General features: G+C 45.7%; 1 protein-coding gene across 1 annotated transcript in view; it reads right to left on the reverse strand.

Moving 5' to 3' along the window:
- Positions 1-9770: 9770 nt before the first annotated feature.
- Positions 9771-23006, reverse strand: part of LOC120910656 (oocyte zinc finger protein XlCOF22-like) — a 54215-nt gene continuing 40979 nt past the window's right edge. Inside the window, exons 5-6 of the mRNA XM_040322410.1 lie at positions 21301-21330; positions 9771-10082 (exon numbers count right to left, since the gene is read on the reverse strand). Of these exons, the coding sequence (XP_040178344.1) occupies positions 9771-10082; positions 21301-21330 (342 nt within the window). The remainder of the gene's footprint in view (positions 10083-21300; positions 21331-23006) is intronic.

Consider the following 23006-nt stretch of genomic DNA (forward strand, 5'->3'; position numbering starts at 1 on the left):
ACAGGTTGTTCTCTCTCAACCTCTGTAGCACATAGGAGATGTCTGTGTGGTGGCTCTCTAGGGATTTAGAATATATGATAATATCATCAAGGTAGACCACCACACATTGCTGCAGCATATCTTGGAGACCATCATTATTAAATTCCTGAAAATCTGTAAGAGCGTTGTAGAGACCAAAGGCCATTGTGAGGTATTCCTAGTATTAAAGCGGAGGTTCCGCGGTTCCTCGTTTTTTTTGTATTTGGGTGCATTTACAGATACAAACTTAGCACTCACTTGGTAGCCGCTTAGCACCTTCTCCCATCTTTTTTTCGTTCAAGAGAAGAACTTATAAAAACCGATCCTGGACTTTTCCATCTTGCTTGTGAGCATTGTGAAGCCCACAAGCACAGACTTACAGGTAGCGGTGATGCATTCACTGCAGTATCTTACACCCTCGTCACATGACCTGCTTGTTGAGTCACGAGACGAGTGAGATGGCGCGAGATTTGGAACATTAGGGGTACAGATCGTCTCCTGGGGATAATGAACTCCCAGCACACACTGCGGCGCCGGGGAAAGGGAGAGATACGCCCATTCCCGCGGGGAATGAAACCCGGAAGCCACATAGAATGCAGATTCTAAAGGTAAACATTGACCTACGAAAGAAAAAAACGATGGATTGCAGATCTATGTATGCTGCTGCTATGAGTGAGACAAAGTTGATATTTAGGGTGAACCTCCGCTTTAAATGCAGTTTTCCATTCATGGCCCTCTTTAATCCTCACGAGATTGTATGCTTCTCTCAAATCAAGCTTAGTGAAGACAGTTGCTCCCTTGAGGCAGTCAAATAATTCCGTTATCAATGGGATCAGATAAAGATTTTTAACAGTAATGTAATTTAGACCTCTATAATCAATACAGGGTCTCAGTTCACCACTCTTCACAGCCAGCAGAGGTGGGAGAAGAGGATTTGCGGATGAACCCCCCGGGATAGTGATCGGCAACATACTCCTCCATAGCCTTATCCTCCGAGACAGACAGCAGGTAAACCAGGCCACAAGGAGGAATGGCACCAGGTTGAAGGTCAATTGTGCAGTCATACAGCAGATGTGGCGGCAAAAAAACGGCCTGACCTTTGTCAAAGACATCACAGAATTCACAGTACTCTTCTGCAAATGAGGAGAGTGAAGACGTGCACATGACCTTACTTCTCTTCTTCACATTTTAGACGAGAAGTCAGCCAGGCCAAGTCATACACAGAAACACACTGGAGATGACAGGCCACACAAGGGCAAGGTGGAAATAAGCTAAGCTGCTTAAATAGCCAAAAAGGGCTGGCTGTAGGCTAGTCAAATGAGGCAGATAATGGTAACCAAATGAGTTACTGTGGAAACGAGTGGCTGGTAATTACCCGACAGCTGAGCAGCTTTTGAGCACTGAAAGCTTGTTAAGTAGCGGAAGCCCAGCCCTGACACACACTGACTAAATACTGTATTTATCGGCATATACCGCACAGGGGAAAATCGTGGGTGCGCGATATACGCCGATACCCGCGCTTAGTTTGAATGCCTGCACCGACATATACCGAGCGCAGTACACTCGGGTACATTTGGCCAGGCTCGGCTTCACTCGTAGTCACGCTCTGTGACGTTTATGCGTGAGAAGCCGAGCATGGTCGAATATACCCGAGTGTACTGCGCTCGGTATATGTCGGCAGAGACGTTCAAACTGAGCGCGGGAAGCGGGGATTCGACACGGAGACAGCACGGGAGAAGCCGGGAGGACACCACCGGGGCCGCAGACGGACGCCGGACCGGACGAGGCCGCCGATGGACGCCGGGCAAGACACCAAAACTGTAAGTAGTAAAATTTAATAAAATGTTTTTTTTACAGGAATTTAGGGTCAACATTAGGGGTGCGCGCTATACGCCGGAGCGCGCAATACCCCGATAAATACAGTACATTGTTTCTACTGTATGTGTTTATCAGATGATGGGGGATCTAGGTGGAGCCTCCGTAATGCTCTCTCCTTTACAATAAAGTCTCCTCTTACCCGGTGATGTGAGGGGCGGCTGATTGTCCATCATGATGTCCTTGTAGAGATCCTTGTGTCCTTCTAAATACTCCTACATAGAGAAATGGACAGCGACATCACTTAGGAACCTGATACTTACAATGATACAGTCACCATCCAGACACATCTCTTGGCCCAGAATTCCCAGCACTTCTCACCTCTCCTGTCAGCAGCTCCATCATCTTCTTGGTGACTTCTAGAATCTTCTCCATGTTGTGTCTCTCAGGTTTTAGGGAGTCACATGGAGGCACTGTGATGGTTATGTGATCACCTGACTTCACAAGAGGAAATCTCTGTATTGGAGAACCAATAGGAAGATCATGTTAGAATCCCAGAATCCTCCTCACCTCTCCGGTCAGGTCTGTGTTTTATTAATAGAGATAAGAGTGATGTCATGTGACCTCCCAGAATCCTCCTCACCTCTCCGGTCAGGTCTGTGTTTTATTAATAGAGATAAGAGTGATGTCATGTGACCTCCCAGAATTCTCCTCACCTCTCTGGTCAGCAGGTAGATGATCTCCAGGGCGAGGTTTAGTATCTTCTCAGTCATGTGACTCAGATTTTCCTCCATTCTCATTTGTTTCATCAGTTGATCTATACAGGTTTCTGTCTAGACAGGTAAATATGAAAATTGATAATGAAAATATGGGGGAATGTTCTGACCCTGAAGGGGTTAATCTAGGTTTCCACACTATATATGTGTGTATTATCATCTGCTGGAGATAAAAGACATCACAGTGACTATGGAGGAAGAGGACGGACATGACGGGGTTACTGGGTGTAAATAGATAATAAGATCTTATTACCTCCTCTGGTGCCACTTCCAACAATGTCTCCTCTTTACTTCCTCCTGACTCACCTTTCGCCCAGAACTTCCTGTCTGTCCCTGACATCATTTCCTGACTTCCATAGAGACTTCCTTTCTCTATGGTAGAAGTGAGATCACCACCTTGTGGAGCTCAGAAGTACTGCAGTCCTGAGAAACATCTGTAGTGTGAACGGGCCTTGTGCCATGTGTGTATAGCTCCCAACTGTCCCTGATTTTGAGGGACTGTCCCTAATTTCCTCCTAATTTTTCCCTTATTTTGGTCTGATCTGTATAGTTGTATATAAAATTCACTTTATATCGTTTAATAAGTGTTTCCCAGTGTTAAACCTTTCATCAAATTTCTAAATTGCTGCATTTGTAAATTTTAAAAGCCAATATAAAGGACTAGTAGTGGTAAAAAAAAAAAAACTTTTTTGTGTGTATAATTCTCCTTTAAAGGGGCGTGGCAGGGGAGGTGTCCTATGCCTACATATGTTTGCTAATAGGTGTCCCTCATTCCCCTTTCAGAAAGTTGGGAGGTATGTGTGTTTATGTACTGTATATCCTTATAGATGGGTCATCTCCACTCCCATCAAGCGGGAGAGAAATATATTACTAACTAGTCCAGCCTTTCTCAGCCAGGGTTCCTCCAAAGCATACCTTCCAACTTTTGAACTAAGAACTGTGGGACACTAGGGAGCAGGGCCCTAGGTGGGGGGGTGCTCAGGGGAGGTTGCTGCCACCGACATCTAAAGAAGCTGATATGCTTACTTGCTCCCCTACTCCCGCGCTGCTACTTCCTCTGCGCTATGCAGGAATATTTCCTAAATTGTGGGAATGCAGGAAATAGGTGTCAATGCCCAATTAAGGGCCCCGGGAGGAGGAAGCAGGAAGAACCATGCCACTGCTGATGAAGAGGTAAGAAGTCCTCTTCACCCCCCTGCTCAACAATTACGATCAGCAGCATCCCCCCACTCAACAACTTTGATCAGCTTTGATCGGCGGCACCCCCCCTCCGCTCAACAACTCGGATCGGCAGCACATCCCCCTCCCCCCGCTCAACAACTCGGTTTGCGGCTCCCCCCACTCAACAACTTCGATCAGCGGCACTGCCCCCCGCTCAACAACTTCAACCCCCCCACTTCTCAGCTCCAGGGGGCCCCTCAATCAGCACTCAAGCCCAGGGGCCCCCACCACCCTAGGTCCTGCCCTGCAGGGTTGTATATGATATACTCCTGACCACTGAACTCTGTATCCTGGGCTGTATATGATATACTCCTGACCTCTGCACTCTATACACAGGGCTGTATATGATATAGTCCTGACCACTGCACGCTGTACCCTGGGCTGTATATGAGATACTCCTGACCACTGCCCTCTATACACAGGGCTGTATATGATATGCTTTGATATATACGATATACTTTATATACTTTGTTAACTCTATACAGCCACTGGATGGCTTCCCTAGACCCCCCCCCCCACCATGTTGCCTGGGAACCGATATCCTATCTTCAGGCCCAGCTTAGGCATAGTGGGTGCAGTCAGGTAGAGGAGAGAGACCAGACATTTGTATACAAGCATGGGGGAGCCCATGTCCATAATGGGGGCGATAGTGACACAGCCCCAAATAAGATAAGATTTATAGTCATTGTAGATAAGAGAGGGGTGGCGGTGGATGTGGTATACTTAGACAGAGCGGTGGCTGTGGATGTGGTATACTTGGACAGAGGGGTGGCTGTGGCTGTGGTATACTTGGACAGAGCGGTGGCTGTGGAATACTTGGACAGAGGGGTGGCTGTGGATGTGGTATACTTGGACAGAGCGGTGGCTGTGGAATACTTGGACAGAGGGGTGGCTGTGGACATGGTATACTTGGACAGAGGGGAGGCTGTGGATGTGGTATACTTGGACAGAGGGGTGGCTGTGGATGTGGTATACTTGGACAGAGGGGTGGCTGTGGATGTGGTATACTTGGACAGAGGGGTGGCTGTGGATGTGGTATACTTGGACAGAGGGGTGGCGGTGGATGTGGTATACTTGGACAGAGGGGTGGCTGTGGATGTGGTATACTTGGACAGAGGGGAGGCTGTGGATGTGGTATACTTGGACAGAGGGGTGGCTGTGGATGTGGTATACTTGGACAGAGGGGTGGCTGTGGACTTGGTATACTTGGACAGAGCGGTGGCTGTGGATGTGGTATACTTGGACAGAGGGGTGGCTGTGGATGTGGTATACTTGGACAGATGGGAGGCTGTGGATGTGGTATACTTGGACAGATGGGAGGCTGTGGATGTGGTATACTTGGACAGAGGGGAGGCTGTGGATGTTGAGTTATTCACTTTAAGGTCATCACAGAGAACAAGGGGGCACTCGTTACATCTAGAGGAATAGACATTTTTAGCCAGATTCACGTAGATCGGCGTATTTTTAGGCGGGCATAGCGCAGCTCATTTGCGCTACGCCGACGTAAAATAGAGAGGCAAGGCCAGTATTCACAAAGCACTTGCTCCCTAAGTTACGTCGGCGTAGCGCAAATGGGCGGCGTAACCCCGCCTAATTCAAAGTAGGCATGTGGTGGGCGGGCTACATTTAAATTAACCGTGACCCCATGTAAATGAAGGCTGTTCTTACGGCGCATTCTCAGAATCACGTCGGAAATACTCAATGCTTTTGACGTGAACGTAACCTACGCCCAGCCCCATTCACGTACGGCTCACGCAAACGACGTAAAATACGACGGCACTTCCGACGTCCATACCTTGCATGGGCTGCGCCATCTTTTTGGTAGTTTATCTTTACGCCTGAAAAACGCCTTACATAAACGGCGTAGCTTACTGCGACGGGCGTACGTACGTTTGTGAATACGCGTATCTTGCTCATTTACATATTCGACGCGTAAATCAACGTACACGCCCCTAGCGGCCAGCGTAAATATATGCAGCCAAGATACAACGGCGTAGGAGACTTACGTCGGTCGTATCTTGGCCAAATTTAAGCGTATCTGGCACTCATTCGGACTTACGACGGCATATCTACTGATACGCCGTCGTAAGTCTACGAGAATCTGGCTATTAATCTCCAAATACGGAAAGGTTTCTTCACAGTAAGAGCTGTGAAACTGTGGAATAGACTCCCTCCAGAGGTGGTTCTGGCCAGCTTAGTAGATTGTTTCAAGAAAGGATTCTTTCCTAAATGTACAGAATATCACTGGTTACTGAAATTTATAGGTAAAGTTGATCCAGGGAAAATCCGATTGCCTCTCGGGGGCAACTATGGGTATAGGATTGTTAGTATGGGATTGTATGATTTTTTTTTCCGTTTATTGGTTGAACCAGATTGACTTGTGTCTTTTTTCCACCTGACTTAACTATGTAACCAGAGAACTTCCGCTCGCTGATCACCCCTAGCTAGAATGAACCCGGAAGTGAAGTGTATTAGGTCACTTCCAGGTTCAGAACCATCATTCCTGGTCACTGTGGGCACAGAAGCTGTGAATGGAGTCCTGTCTGCTGTCCATTATCTTCAGTGGAGGGCAGGAGAGACATGAGGGACCTAAAAGAACCTTCATGTCTCATTAAAGAGAATCTGTCACAACATAGGGATGGCTAATAGTCCATTATTTTATAGCAATAAAGTGAAAATAAAGGTAGAAAACACTTACCTTACCCCCAAGCACTTAACTCCACCCCCCCCCAAAATGTTTGAGTCCCAACGTGCGTAAAACGACATGTCTCTGGGGCCTACATGTCCAAATTCAGTATTTTGGTTTTGAATCAGTGGTTGGTTTAAAGCGGAGGTTCACCCAAAAAACAAGTATATAACATTACATTCAGTATACCTCAAACATGTACAGTATGACCTTTTTTTTTTGGGGGGGGTGTACATACGGTATTATTGGTATTTTCCTCCCGGCTTCCGGGTACTCGCTCCCGCGGGAGTTCCTGTGCAGTGCCGCAATGTCATCTGGGACTTCGCCCATATGATTGACGTGCCTGAGAAAAACTTCCCCCGGCAGATAAGGCGCGTCACGACTTTCCGAAAGTAGCCGAACCGCGAGTTGGCTCTATACGGCGCCTGCACACCGACTAGGAGCCGTGTAGAGCTGACTGCGCAGGCGCCGTATAGAGCCGACTCGCGGTTCGGCTACTTTCGGAAAGTCGTGATGCGCCTTATTCGCCGGGGGGAGTTTTTCTCAGGCACGTCAATCATATCATCACAAAAAGTACTCAGCCAATGAGAGTTAATGACTCCATTTTTATTTTTAAAGCCCTAGATGACCACTTTTTAAGTGGTGGGATTAATGTGTTTCGTCCTGGAAGACGACTTGAGAAAACAGACCTCTTGGAAGACAATAATAGACCTCTAGGTCTCCATACCACAAAATGTACTCAGCCAATGAGAGGTAATGACTCCATTTTTATTTTTCTCCTGCTATCAATGGCCAACACGGTACAACACTTCATCCATGTCTTTGGTGATCTCCGATCTCCTCATGAACTGTTTCTTACATGATGAAGATCAGCCATGGAGTATATCTGACTCCTCACTCAGGACCAGAAAGGGAATTCTTCTTTGTGTGCAATCTCAGATGTTTGTAAAGACTAGCCTTCTGTGAAAAAGATTTTCCGCACTCAGGAAAAGGAATACGGCTTCTCCCCCGTGTGAGATCTCTATTGTCTGGAAAGATGGGACTTTCTAGAAAAACATTTCCCTCACTCAGGACAGAAATATGGCTTCTCACCTGTGTGACACCTCTGATGTGAGACAAGATTATATTTTTGTACAAAACATGCCCCGCACTCAGGACAGGAATATGGCTTCTACCCTGTATGAAATTTCTGATGTTTGTAAAAATTGGCTGTGAAAAACATTTCTCCCACTCAGAACAGGTATAAGGTCACCCGCATGCAATCTCTGATGTCTATAAAGATTAGACTTCGTTATAGACTAGTGATCGATTTTACTGCAAAACATTTCCCGCACTCAGAACAGAAATACGGTGTCTCTCCCGTGTGAATTCTCTGATGTGCTGAAAAACTGGACTTCACTGAAAAACATTTCAATTGTATACAGCAATACGGCTTCTCTCCTGTGTGAGACCTCTGATGTTTGTAAAAATTGCATTTCTTTATAAAACATTTCCCACACTCAGGGCAGGAATAAGGCTTCTCTACTGTGTGAGATTTTATATGTTCATTAAGATTGAATTGAAAATGGAAACACTTCCCGCACTCAGTACAGGAAAATCTCTTATCTGTTGGAAGGACGGCACCGTCCCGCACAGTCTGAGGTTCCTCAGGATGAGAGGAATACGATGGTCTGGCACCGTCCCGCACAGCTTGAGGTTCCTCAGGATAAGAGGAATACGATGGTCCGGCACCGTCCCGCACAGTCTGAGGTTCCTCAGGATAAGAGGAATACGATGGTCCGGCACCGTCCCTCACAGTCTGAGGTTCCTCAGGATAAGAGGAATACGATGGTCCGGCACCGTCCCGCACAGTCTGAGGTTCCTCAGGATAAGAGGAATACGATGGTCCGGCACCGTCCCGCACAGTCTGAGGCTCCTCAGGATAAGAGGAATACGATGGTCCGGCACCGTCCCGCACAGTCTGAGGTTCCTCAGGATAAGAGCAATACGATGGTCCGGCACCATCCCGCACAGTCTGAGGTTCCTCAGGATAAGAGAAATACGATGGTCCATCTACACTGTGTGGTGCTGGATGGACATTTGAGGTAGTCGGATTTTCTCCTGGACTATACTGTGTGATGTCCTCATCTTCTACTTTACAGTCTGGAGACAAAGTGAGACAATCCTCTGAGGTTTTCCTCATCTCCCGTCCATCTACTAAAATAGAAATACAAAGATTATTACTAGACATCAGCTGATTGGTTCCCCTAAACCAGGACTCCGCCCACATCAGGCAGCTTTGTCTCCGAGGATCTTACAATTTCCCCCTCAACATAAATACTTCCCATCTCTAGTCAGGAGTATGTAATGTACAATATAGAGTATAATGTGTAATGGTAAGGACTCATATTATTGGTATTCAATAATCAGTGATGGCTGAAATGTTTATTTATATCAGGAACCATAAACCGGGTGAGGGATCGAGGTGGTATAGCGGTTGCACACCAAAGGTTTTACTAAGGAAACATAGAATATGTTGAAAATACGCATGTTGGAAGGAAGATCTAATGAGTAGGCCACTGGGTTAATCTTACGGAGTACGCAGAAAGGCCCAATATACAGAGGCACCAGATTTAGCGAGGGAACACAGAATCGGAGTTTACGGAAAAACAGCCAGACCCTCTCGACCAACTTGATAGGAGGGAACAGGTATGTGTCGCGGTCAGCATGGAGTTTGTACCTCTGTCTGGAGCGTTGCAAGGATTCTTGGACCTGCACCCAAGTGGAACGGAGTTCCCGAAGATGTTCACAAACTCCACCCAAGGTAATATTTCCGACCAGTTGTTATGGTGGTCAGATAAATAGCAACGTAGGAACTGCTCCAAGGCTTGGTTGGCCCGTTCTGCGGCCCTATTGGACTGCGGGAGATTTGCCAAGGAGAAGAAAAGCTGAACTCCCAACTGTGCACATAAAAGCTTGCCAAAACCTGGACACAAACTGGCTCAGAGATGATAACGTTAGGTAACCCATGTAACTGAAAGACCTCTCGAGTAAAAATTTACGTCAGTTCTTTGGATGCAGGCAACTTTTTTAGCAGAATACAATGTGACATTTTCGAAAACAGGTCAACCACTATGAGAATAACTGTGTTGCCTTGGTAGTTAGGTAAATTCATAATAAAATCAATAGACAAGTGGGTCCAAGGCCTCTCCCCACTGGGTATGGGTTGTAGGAGGCCCACTTGAAGGTATTCTGAGCACACACTGGACAATCGGCTACAAAGACGGTGACAGCAGAATGGAGACTAGGCTACCACAATTGTTGAGACGTAGACCATATGAGTTAATTGTTCCCTGGGTGCCCAGCTGCCTTAGGAGGATGGTAGGTCTGGAGCAAAACAGTGTGGGGATTCTCGGGGACAAGGCAGCTGTTATGAGGTTCTCCGAGACAGACAGAGGGTAAACCAGGCCACAAGGAGGAATGGCACCAGGTTGAAGGTCAATTGTGCAGTCATAAGGCCGATGTGGCGGCAAAATACCGGCCTGACCTTTGTCAGAGTTCACGGAACTCTTCTGGCAATGAAGAGACTGAACATGTGCACAAGACATTAATCACTTTCTGAAAATATATATATAATTAGTGCATTGTGGCGACCATGGCAGAACTTCGGCACTATACCAATCAAAAGAAGGATTTGACTTTGTATCCATTGGTGTGTTGGCCGCCTTAATTACTATTTATTATTACACGGATTCTATCACTACTATAATTGTTTAGCGCAATATATTTTATACTATAAAAAGAAGGATTGTGCCTCAGTAACCAAGGATAACCAATAACCAATGAGGAGTGGGAATATCAAATACCCTTTTAAAGGTGACCAAAAACTCAGGGTAATTCTAGACAAAGGGTTTTTGTGTCTCTCATAGAGGATTTGCCAAGGCTTTGTCAGAAAGCAAATAAATAATGAAGCCTACATTGCTTCCAGGCCAAGTCATACACAGGAACACACTGGAGATCATAGACCACACAAGGGCAAGGAGGAAATAGAGATAAACTGCTTAAATAGCCAAAAGCAGCTGGCTGTAGGCTGGACTAATGAGGCAGGTAATGGTAACCAGGCTAGACACTGTGGAAGCAATTAGTGTCTGGTAAATACCCGACTGCTGAGCAGCTTCTGTGCATTAAAAGAAAGAGCTGCTCATAAATAGCAGGACCCCAGCCCTGACAATATGAGACAGTTACAGAGGTCCCACACCGCTGCCTCCAATCTCCTGAGACTGCACTCAGTGACTTGGGTCTGAGACTATACAGACATATCCCTCCACCCGGCACAGCCAGCAAATAACAGAGCAAGTAACCCGGGAGAATTGTTCTGTCAGAGATCTTGCTAGACCCGGGCATGGGGCAGAAGACCCAAGGTACATTCCCCAAGGTGTCTAGATCTTGTGACGCCTATGCTAAAAATCAGAGTTTGTCTGCCAGTTGAACCAATGAATTTCCATAAATCCAGTCTAGAGACATAAATTGTGAGAAGGAAGATTATCGGAGAGAAATACAGGATGAGGAACACAGCTCAGGAAAGTGACCAGGGGATTACAGGCTGATATTACCCAGTCCCCACCCTACTCTGGACCAATCAGTGAGCAGTATGGGTGGAGAATTGGATTTAGTGTTAATGACACACCTGTGCTGATCTCTGTAGGAGTGTCCTCCTCTATAAATGTCCCCGTTATTCCATCCTCCTCCATAGACTGCTGATCATCCCTCACATACGTCTCTCTTCTCTCTGGTGGGTTCCTGGTATTAGGTGGCTCCATCATATCTTTGTGTCGTTCTGAAAACTCCTCCATCACTCCATACTCCTCATCCTCCTCTTTATACTCTTCTTTAACAACAATATTATCCTTGGAGTTTTCATTCTGAAAGATATAATAAAACATTCATTATAATAAACATGTTTGTGTATAAATCATAACCACCAATAATTGTTCCTCATCTACCTGATGATGGTGGGGGATGGTGTGACCTTCCTGTGTGGAATCCCGGGAATACAGAGGACGGGGACATCTCTCTGGTGGGTTCCTGTAGCTGGATGACTCCACCATGGTGTCCTGGTACAGATCTTTGTATTCCTCCTCCATCACCCCATCCTCATCATCCTCCTCTTTTATCTCTTCTTTAACCTCAACTTTAGGATCTCTCAGGTTTCCACTCTGAATATAGAATAAAAATGACATCAATGGTAACAATGCAGATAATGTACAGATCCTAATGATACTATCAGTGATTGTTCCTCATCCCTTGTCTGTTACTGGATAATGTCCCAGAATCCTCCTCACCTCTCCTGTCAGCAGCTCCATCATCTTCTTGGTGACTTCTAGAATCTTCTCCATGTTGTGTCTCTCAGGTTTTAGGGAGTCACATGGGGGCACTGTGATGGTCATGTGATCACCTGACTTCACAAGAGGAAATCTCTGTATTGGAGAACCAATAGGAATATTATGTTAGAATCACAGAATCCTCCTCACCTCTCCGGTCAGGTCTGTGTATTATTAATAGAGATAAGAGTGATGTCATGTGACCTCCCAGAATCCTCCTCACCTCTCCGGTCAGCAGGTAGATGATCTCCAGGGTGAGGTTTAGTATCCTCTCAGTCATGTGACTCCGGTCCTCCTCCATCCTCATTCGTTCCGTCATTTGATCTATACAGGTTTCTGACTGGACAGGTAAGGAAGAAAAATGATAATGATTAATTACTTTTAATTATATATAAGTTGGGAAATGTTCTGCCCCTGAAGGGGTTAATCTAGGTTTCCACACTATATATGTGTGTATCATCATCTGCTGGAGATAAAAGACGTCACAGTGACTATGGAGGAAGAGGACGGACATGACGGGGTTACTGGGTGTAAATAGAAAATAAGATCTTATTACCTCCTATGGTGCCACTTCCAACAATGTCTCCTCTCTACTTCCTCCCAACTCACCTCTCACCCGGAACTTCCTGTCTGTACATGACATCACTTCTTGTCTTCCAAAGAGACTTCGTTTCTCTATGGTAGAAGTGAGATCACCACCTTGTGGAGCTCAGAGGTATTGCAGTCCTGAGAAACGTCTCGTAGGGGGATCACGGCCTTGTGCTGTGTATGTATAGCTTCCAACTGTCCCTGATTTCGAGGGACTGTCCCTGATTTGGAACAAAGTTCCTCTGTCCCTCTTTCCTCCTAATTTTTCCCTCATGTTGGTCTGTATAGTTGTATATAAAATTCACTTTTTACTTTCCAATAAGTGTTTCCCAGTGCTAAACCTTTCATCCAATTTCTAAATTGCTGCATTTGTAAATTTCAACAGCCAATATAAAGGGATAATATTGGTAAAAAAAAGCAGTCGTTGATTCAATCAATAATGTTTTTGTGTGTGTGTATAATCCTTTCATGACTAAGCCTATTTCTGAGATTTGTAGGTGGATTCAAATAGACCGCCGCATCTTTGCGGCGGTGTAGCGTATCATATTTACACTACACCGCCGTAAGTTAGCTAGGCAAGTACTGTATTCACAAAGTACTTGCCTGCTAAGTTACGGCGGCGTAGCGTAAATGCGGCCGGCGTAAGCGCGCATAATTGAAATTAGGCTGAGGGGGCGTGTTTTATGGTAATGGGGGGTGACCTGACGTGATTGATGTTTTTTACGAACGGCGCATGCGCCGTCCGTGTACATATCCCAGTGTGCATTGCGGCAAAGTACGCCGCAAGGACGTATTGGTTTCGACGTGGACTTAAATTCCGTCCAGCCGTATTCACGGACGACTTACGCAAACAACGTAAAATTTTCAAATTTCGACGCGGGAACGACGGCCATACTTAACATACTAGTCCAGCTATTTGATGGGATAACTTTACACCTGAAAATGCCTTACGTAAACGGCGTATCTATACTGCGACGGGCGCACGTACGTTCGTGAATAGGCGTATCTAGTGATTTACATATTCTACGCTGAGCGCAATGGAAGCGCCACCTAGCGGCCAGCCTAAATATTGCACCCTAAGATACGACGGCGCAAGCCGTCGTATCTTAGATAGGTTTAAGTGTATCTCTGTTTGAGAATACACTTAAACTTAGGACGGCACAGATTCCGAGTTAGGTCGGCGTATCTACTGATACGCCGGCCTAACTCTAAGTGAATCTAGCTATTGGTGTTTACAAGTTAAAATCCCTCCTTTGCACTTCAAAGTATTCAGATCGCCGAAAACGCAGATTCTGAATACTGTATATTTTTTTAAAACCGGCGCCATTGGCAGCCCAGTAACGCGGAAGTGACGTCTTGACGTCGCTTCCGTGTTTACACTGAAGAGACTGGATCGAAGCCGTTCGCGGCTTCGTTTTAGTCTCTCGCTAAGCACTGGGGGCAACAGATCGTGCATCGGGTCTCCCAGTAGGAGCGGCGGAAGGGGGGTTGTCCCCTCCCGCTCGTCCGGGATAACAATCGAGCAGCATTTAGCAAGGCCAATCGCGGGCTCTACAAAATGATACTGGGATGTTGCCTGCACTTTGGGCATCATCCTGGTATAACCCCCGAAAGCCGAGGTCGCATATGTACGTACGCTCGGTGGGAAGGGGATAATTCTCCTTTTAAAGGGGCGTGGCAGGGGAGGTGTCCTATGCCTACATACGTTTGCTTATAGGTGTCCCCTCATACCCCTCTCAGAAAGTTGGGAGGTGTGTGTGTGTATGTATTGTATATCCTTATAGATGGGGTCATCTCCACTCCCACCAAGGGATATGATCTCCATGTATAAATACATACGAGGTCCATATAGTGAACTTGGTGGTGAGTTATTCACTTTAAGGTCATCACAGAGGACAAGGTGGCACTCGTTACGTCTAGAGGAAAACAGATTTCATCTCCAAAAATACGGAAAGGTTTCTTCACAGTAAGAGCTGCGAAACTGTGGAATAGACTTCCTCCAGAGGTGGTTCTGGCCAGATCAGTAGATTGCTTTAACCACTTCCATACCAGGCACCTTCCTGCCCAAGCCAATTTTCAGCTTTCAGCGCTGTCGCACTTTGAATGACAATTGCGCGGTCGTGCTACACTGTACCCAAACAATTTTTTTTACCATTTTGTTCCCACAAATAAAGCTTTCTTTTGGTGGTATTTGATCACCTCTGCGATTTTTATTTTTTGCGCAACAACTAAAAAATAACCGAAAATTTTGAAAAAAATTACGTTTTTATTTTTATCTGTAAATTTTTTGGTAAATAAGTAAGTTTTCTTCAATTACGGGCACTGATGGGCAGCGCTGGTATGCGGCACTGATGGGCACTCATAGGCGGCACTGATGGGCACTCATAGGCGGCACTGATGGATACTTATGGGTGGCACAGATGGGCACTGGGCATGGATGGGCACTGATGGACGTTGAGGGGTGGCACTGATGGCATTGCTGGGCATCACTTCAGTCAGTGCCCATGTTGCCAGTCAGTGCCCATTTGTGGGCACTGATTGGCATCTATTGTGCTAATTTTTTTTATTGTTGCCTATAATTGCGTCCTGGCGGCTTCCCTGGTGGTCCAGTGTGGGCATCCATGGGGGGGCTGCGCTGATAAACAATCAGCGCGACCCCCCCTGTCAGGAGAGCCGGCGATCGGCTCTCCTCTACTCGCGTCTGTCAGACACGAGTGAGAAAGAGCCGATCAATGGCTCTTCCTGTTTACATCGTGATCAGCCGTGATTGGACACGGCTGATCACGTGGTAAAGAGTCTCTGCTGTACTGACACCCCGCATTACCGATCACCGCGGGCGCGCGCCGGCATGTTATCCTGCTGGACGTCAAGTCAGGATAACACAACCACTTCACGGATGTCAATATACTATTGACCGGGCGGGAAGTGGTTAAGAAAGGCCTGGATACTTTCTTAAATGTACATAATATAACTTACTGACATTTATAGGTAAAGTTGATCCAGGGAAAATCCAATTGCCTCTCAGGGGCAAAAATGGGTATAGGATTGTGTATATGGGATTGTATGATTTTTTTTTCCTTTATTGGTTGAACTAGATGGACTTGTGTCTTTTTTCCACCTGACTATGTAACCAGAGTACATCCGCTCGCTGATCACCCCTAGCTAGAATGAACCCGGAAGTGATGTGTATTAGGTCGCTTCCGGGTTCAGAGCCATCATTCCTGACCGCTGTGGATGAGGAAGCTGTGAATGGAGTCCAGTCTGCTGTCCATTATCTTCAATGGAGGGCAGGAGAGACACGAGAGACCTAATAGAACCTTCATGTCTCATTAAAGAGAACCTGTCACAACATAATGCTAACATAGGGAGGCTATTAGTCCATTATTTTAAAGCAATTAAGTGAAAATAAAGGTGGAAAACATCTAACTTACCCCCCAAGCACTTAAACTCCCCCCCAAAATTTTTGAGCCCCAATGTCACAGACGCCCACATATGAAATGTTGATTGCGCTAATGTCCAAATTAAGTATTTTGGTTTTGAATCAGTGGTTGGTTTCATAATGTTGGTTTATGTTCTTCAATGTCTACTGTAGTCATAAGTGCATGGGTATAATATCTCCAGGATTTGTAGGAAACAATGCCTGATGACGGGAACCAAGAGATTAATGTACAGAAGATTTGTTGGATGTGTGTGAAGAGCTTTAGCCCAGGTGTGATCTATAAAGCCCCATACACACTATCAGTTTTCCTGATGGTTTTCCCTTTAGGTTTACCAAACCATTTAATATGAGGTCAAACCTTAAGAGTTTCTATTTGAATGCAATCAGGCAGGTCCTTGTACTACATGGTTTTGGTAAACCTGAAGAGAAAACCAGCAGGAAAACTGATAGTGTGTATGGGGCTTTAGGCTTCCTATAGTTACCCCATAATATCAATGCATTGTAAGGCTTGCTAGAGTTCCCCCATAATATAAATGCATTGTAAGGCTTGCTAGAGTTCCTCCATAATATCAATGCTTGTATAGATGTATCCTTTAACCCACAACCGTTAGGATTATTTACACAGAGCTAGAGACAGCTTTGCAAAAGAACAAGTACATCTTGCATAACAAGATAGGGCATGCGGTAGAACAAGTTTTAGCTGGTTACACAGAAAATAGATTGCTGTGTTTCATGCTTCTAGGACAGATGGTTACACGATCAGGAATGTTGTATAATTGTGACGTACTGTATTACTTGTATAAACTAATTACTTGACTATGATTGGCTGAATCAAGGGCGTTCCTTTTCTTGTATGTTTTGAATAAGTGCGGTGCGCATGAGGAATACAATTGTAGTTTTGATTCACCATACCCCGGTGTGTCTTGACTAACCGATAGGGTCTCCATACATCCAGAGGTCCTAAAGCCTGGGTACAGTTCAACCACCAACCTCACATGATCAATTCTGGTCATGTTGTAACTAACAGAGTGATTTCCTATGATTGTCAGCTCCATCTAATGGCCATAATGAAGTATTTTTCCTGAAAGTCCTCCATCTGTAAAAATATTGTGATACAGAATTATAGACACTGGATGGAGGCAATGATCATAGGAAATCACTGAGTTATATAAAATATGGACAACATTCGTCACGGCTGGGCCAACCTGTGCCACATTCCATCAAGTATTTGTTTTCTTCTTCATAATAGACCTCTAAATCTCCACACCACAAAATGTACTCAGCCAATGAGAGGTGATGACTCCATTTTTATTTAAAAAAACCTAGAGGACCGCCTTTTAAGTGGTGGGGTTAACGCGTTTCGTCCTGGAAGACGACTTGAGAAAACAAACCTCTTGCAAGAGTTTACACCACAAAATGTACTCAGCCAATGAGAGGCAATGACTCCATTTGTATTTGTCTCCTGCTATCAATGGCCAACACGGTACAACACTTCATCCATGTCTTTGGTGATCTCTGATCTCCTTATGAACTGTTTCTTCCATGATGAAGATCAGCCATGGAGTATATCTGAGGTGTATACAAGACATTTCCCGCACTCACTAATACACCTCGAGGGTTGTGTGGGACCCCTGATGTACAGGAAGGCAGGACTTCAGTGAGGAACATTTCCCTCACTCAGGACTGGAAAGTGAATTCTTCTTTGTGTGAGATCTCTGATGTTTGTTAAGATGGGACTTCTGTGAAAAACATTTTCCGCACTCAGGACAGGAATACGGCTTCTCCCCCGTGTGAGATCTCTGATGTGTGACAAGTTTTGATTTATCTACAAAACATTTCCCACACTCAAGACAGGAAAGTGGCTTCTCCCCCGTGTGAGTTCTCTGATGTCTGTAAAAATTGTACTCTTCTGAAAAACGTTTCCCGCACTCAGGACAGGAAAGTGGCTTCTCCCCCGTATGTGATCTCTGATGTCTGGAAAGATGGGACTTTCTAGAAAAACATTTCCCGCACTCAGGACAGAAATATGGCTTCTCCCCCGTGTGAGACATTTGGTGTTTGTTGAGATCTGATTTCCTTGAAAAACATTTCCCGCACTCAGGACAGGAATACGGCTTCTCACCCGTGTGAAATTTCTGATGTTTGTAAAGACGGGCTATCTGTGAAAAACATTTCCCGCACTCAGAACAGGAATAACGTTTCTCACCCGCATGCAATCTCTGATGTCTATAAAGATTAGACTTCACTGAAAAACATTTTGAAAATTGCTTTTCCTCCGTGTGAGACCTCTGATGTATGACAAGTTTTGATTTTACTGCAAAACATTTCCCGCACTCCGAACAGGAATACGGTGTCTCTCCCATGTGAATTCTCTGATGTGTTGAAAAACCGGATTTCATTGAAAAACACTTCCCGCACTCAGTACAACAATACGGCTTCTCTCCAGTGTGAGATCTCTGATGTCTATAAAAATTGCATTTCTTTAAAAAACATTTCCCACACTCAGGGCAGGAATAAGGCTTCTCTACTGTGTGAGATTTTAGATGTTCATTAAGATTGAATTGAAAATGGAAATACTTCCCGCACTCAGTGCAGGAAAACCTCCTATTTGTTGGAAGGACGGCACCGTCCCGCACAGTCTGAGGTTCCTCAGGATAAGAGGAATACGATGGTCCGGCACCGTCCCGCACAGTCTGAGGTTCCTCAGGATAAGAGGAATACGATGGTCCGGCACCGTCCCTCACAGTCTGAGGTTCCTCAGGATAAGAGGAATACGATGGTCCGGCACCGTCCCGCACAGTCTGAGGTTCCTCAGGATAAGAGGAATACGATGGTCCAGGACCGTCCTGCACAGTCTGAGGTTCCTCAGGATAAGAGGAATACAATGGTCCGGCACCATCCCGCACAGTCTGAGGTTCCTCAGGATAAGAGGAATACGATGGTCCGGCACCGCCCCGCACAGTCTGAGGTTCCTCAGGATAAGAGGAATACGATGGTCCGGCACTGTCCCGCACAGTCTGAGGTTCCTCAGGATAAGAGGAATACGATGGTCCGGCACCGTCCCGCACAGTCTGAGGTTCCTCAGGATAAGAGGAATACGATGGTCCGGCACCGTCCCGCACAGTCTGAGGTTCCTCAGGATAAGAGGAATACGATGGTCCATCTACACTGTGTGGTGTCGGATGGACATTTGAGGTAGTCAGGTTTTCTCCTGGACTATACTGTGTGATGTCCTCATCTTCTACTTTACAGTCTGGAGATAAAGTGAGACAATCCTCTGAGGTTTTCCTCATCTCCCGTCCATCTACTAAAATGGAAATACAAAGATTATTACTAGACATGAGCTGATTGGTTCCCCTAAACCAGGACTCCGCCCACATCAGGCAGCTTTGTCTCTGATGATCTTACAATTCCCCCCTCAAGGTAACTAGTAAATGGGTCCTCTGATCTCCTACCAGATCATTTCTTTATTCATGGACCTTAGTCAGAGAGTGAGGAAACAACGAGAACTGTCTTTTATAGGAGTGACAGTGATGAGGGGATTATAGGACGAGTGTCCCCTCCCCCTCTATCACTCATTGCCATCTTCCCAACACAAGAAGTCCTGCACTTTCTTATTTAGTCCATGATTTAGTCATGAATAACAGCGGGGCTGAGCCCCACCAGAGGTCAGAGAGCGAGTATAGGAGGAGAACAACCAAGATGAAGACTGGACTAATCATAAAGACCATATATACTTCTGGGGAAATCCAATCAGGATGCAATGCATCAGATGGGCGTGGTTTGAAGACATCACTATGTTAGGCAGAGTGCCCTCAAGTTACACTGAGACTGAGGCTTGGGGAATCTGCAGTGATTATGTGTATTCAATGCTGGATTGCTTTTTTAACCTTGTGAGTGCTTTTCTATCTTATCCATTTATTAAATACACTGCTCAAAAAAAAAAAATGAAAGGAACACTCTGAAAACACATTAGAGTATACAGTATAGTGCAGGGGTCAGGAGTATGTAATGTACAACATAGAGTATATAGTGCAGGGGTCAGGAGTATGTAATGTGCAATACAGAGTATATAGTGCAGGGGTCAGGAGTATGTAATGTACAACATAGTGTATATAGTGCAGGGGTCAGGAGTATGTAATGTGCAACATAGAGTATAGAATGTCAAAGGAGGCTTTCAGATTCTGATAAGTTCCCGTGCCTGCAGACCCCACCAACCACAGCCCAGGGTTGTCAGGATGAAGGCCTTGTCCTCATCAACATAGGGAAATGCCCCTCCCCCTTTTCCTGACCTGCCGGGCTGCATGCTCGGAAAAAAGCCTCATACGAATATTAGAGGGGTTGTAAACCCTCAAGGTTTTTCCCCTTAATGTCTATGCAGCAGACCACCAAAGCCCCCTTACCTGAACCCGATCGTGCCAGCAACGAGCATAGCAGCTGCAGCAGGTTTCTCGTGTCCTCATTGGACAGATTGATTGGCTGTGGACGTGGTATACTTGGACAGAGGGGTGGTTGTGGATGTGGTATACTTGGACAGAGCGGTGGATGTGGTATACTTGGACAGAGGGGTGGCTGTGGAGATCATAGACCACACAAGGGCAAGGAGGAAATTAGATAAACTGCCCAAATAGCAAAAAAGGGCTGGCTGTAGGCTGGACTAATGAGGCAGGTAATGGTAACCAGGCTAGACACTGTGGAAGCAATGAGTGTCTGGTAAATACCCGACAGCTGAGCAGCTTCTGTGCACTGAAAGAAAGAGCTGCTCATAAATAGCAGGACCCCAGCCCTGACAATATGAGACAGTTACAGACTGCACTCAGTGACTTGGGTCTGAGACTATACAGACATATCCCTCCACACGGCACAGCCAGCAGACAACAGAGCAAGTAACCCGGGAGAATTCTTCTGTCAGAGATCTTGCTAGAGTCGGGCATGGGGCAGAAGACTCAAAGTACATACCCCAGGTGCCCAGATCTTGAGTGGGTAACTTATATAGCGCTAACAAATGCGAACTAAATCGTCTCTTGTGACGCCTATGGTAAAAATCAGAGTTTTGCTGCCAGCTGAACCCCAGAATCTCCATAAATCCAGTCTAGAGACATAAATTGTGTCTACAGCACAGAGAAGGAAGATTATCCGAGAGAAATACAGGAATACAGGACGGGGAACACAGCTCAGGAAAGTGACCAGGGGATTACAGGCTGATATCACCCAGTCCCCGCCCTACTCTGGACCAATCAGTGAGCAGTATGGGTGGAGGAATGGATTTAGTGTTAATGACCCACCTGTGCTGATCTCTGTAGGAGTGTCCTCCTCTATAAATGTCCCCGTTATTCCATCCTCCTCCATAGACTGCTGATCATCCCTCACATACGTCTCTTCTTCTTCTGATTTCACCTTGACTTTAATATCCATCAGATCTTCACCCTAAACCAAGAGAATGAGAGAGAATATCATCTTAAAATATAAGCTTTATTATTGTAAGATCATATAAAAAAAAAATCCAAGCATTGTCTCCATGTTCTAGATGCTCCGCCCCACCAACCTTATAACAGTGGGGGATGGGGTGACCTTCCTGTGTGGAATCCCGGGAATACAGAGGACGGGGACATCTCTCTGGTGGGTTCCTGTTATTAGGTGGCTCCATCATATCCTTGTGTCCTTCTGAAAACTCCTCCATCACTCCATACTCCTCATCCTCCTCTTTATACTCTTCTTTTAAAACAATATTGTAATCCCCAAGGTTTCCACTCTGAATATAGAATAAAACATTCATTATAATAAACATGTTTGTGTATAAATCAGAACCACCAATAATTGTTCCTCATCTACCTGATGATGGTGGGGGATGGTGTGACCTTCCTGTGTGGAATCCCGGGAATACAGAGGACGGGAACATGTCTCTGGTGGGTTCCCATTACTGGATCCATCTGTAGGAAACACACACACTGACTGAATACATTGTTTCTATGTGTTTATCAGATGATGGGGGATCTAGGTGGAGCCTCCGTACTGCTCTCTCCTTTACAATAAAGTCTCCTCTTACCCGGTGATGTGAGGGGCGGCTGATTGTCCATCATGACGTCCTTGTAGAGATCCTTGTGTCCTTCTAAATACTCCCACTCCTCCATGGAGAAATAGAGAGTGACATCCTGACACCTTATAGGAACCTGACACACACAATGATACAGTCACCATCCAGACACATCCCTTGTCTGTTACTGGATAATGTCCTAGAATTCCCAGAATCCTCCTCACCTCTCCTGTCAGCAGCTCCATCATCTTCTTGGTGACTTCTAGAATCTTCTCCATGTTGTGTCTCTCGGGTTTTAGGGAGTCACATGGAGGCACTGTGATGGTCATGTGATCACCTGACTTCACAAGAGGAAATCTCTGTATTGAGGAACCAATAGGAATATCATGTTAGAATCCCAGAATCCTCCTCACCTCTCCGGTCAGGTCTGTGTTTTATTAATAGAGATAAGAGTGATGTCTTGTGACCTCCCAGAATCCTCCTCACCTCTCCGGTCAGGTCTGTGTATTATTAATAGAGATAAGAGTGATGTCATGTGACCTCCCAGAATCCTCCTCACCTCTCCGGTCAGCAGGTAGATGATCTCCAGGGTGAGGTTTAGTATCTTCTCAGTCATGTGACTCCGGTCCTCCTCCATCCTGATTCGTGCTGTAATTTGATCTATACAGGTTTCCGTCTAAACAGGTAAGGATGATAATAGATAGTGAAAATATAAGTGGGGAAATGTTCTGACCCTGAAGAGGTTAATCTAGGTTTCCACACTATATATGTGTGTATCATTATCTGCTGGAGATAAAAGACGTCACAGTGACTATAGAGGAAGAGGACAGACATGACAGGGGGGGAGGGGGGGTTACTGGCTGTAAATAGAAAATATAGGCAGCACAGTGGTGTAGTGGTTAGCAGTATCACTGAGCAGCAAAAAGGGTCACTGGTTCGAATCCTGACCACGACACCATCTGACTGGGGTTTTTTATGTTCTCCCTGTGCCTGCGTGGGTTTCCTCCCACACTCTAAAGACATGCTGGTAGGTTCATCGGATCCTGTCTAAATTAAGGTGACCAGATTT

This window comes from Rana temporaria, chromosome 8, assembly GCF_905171775.1.
Source record: "Rana temporaria chromosome 8, aRanTem1.1, whole genome shotgun sequence".
NCBI classification, from domain to species: Eukaryota; Metazoa; Chordata; class Amphibia; order Anura; family Ranidae; genus Rana; species Rana temporaria.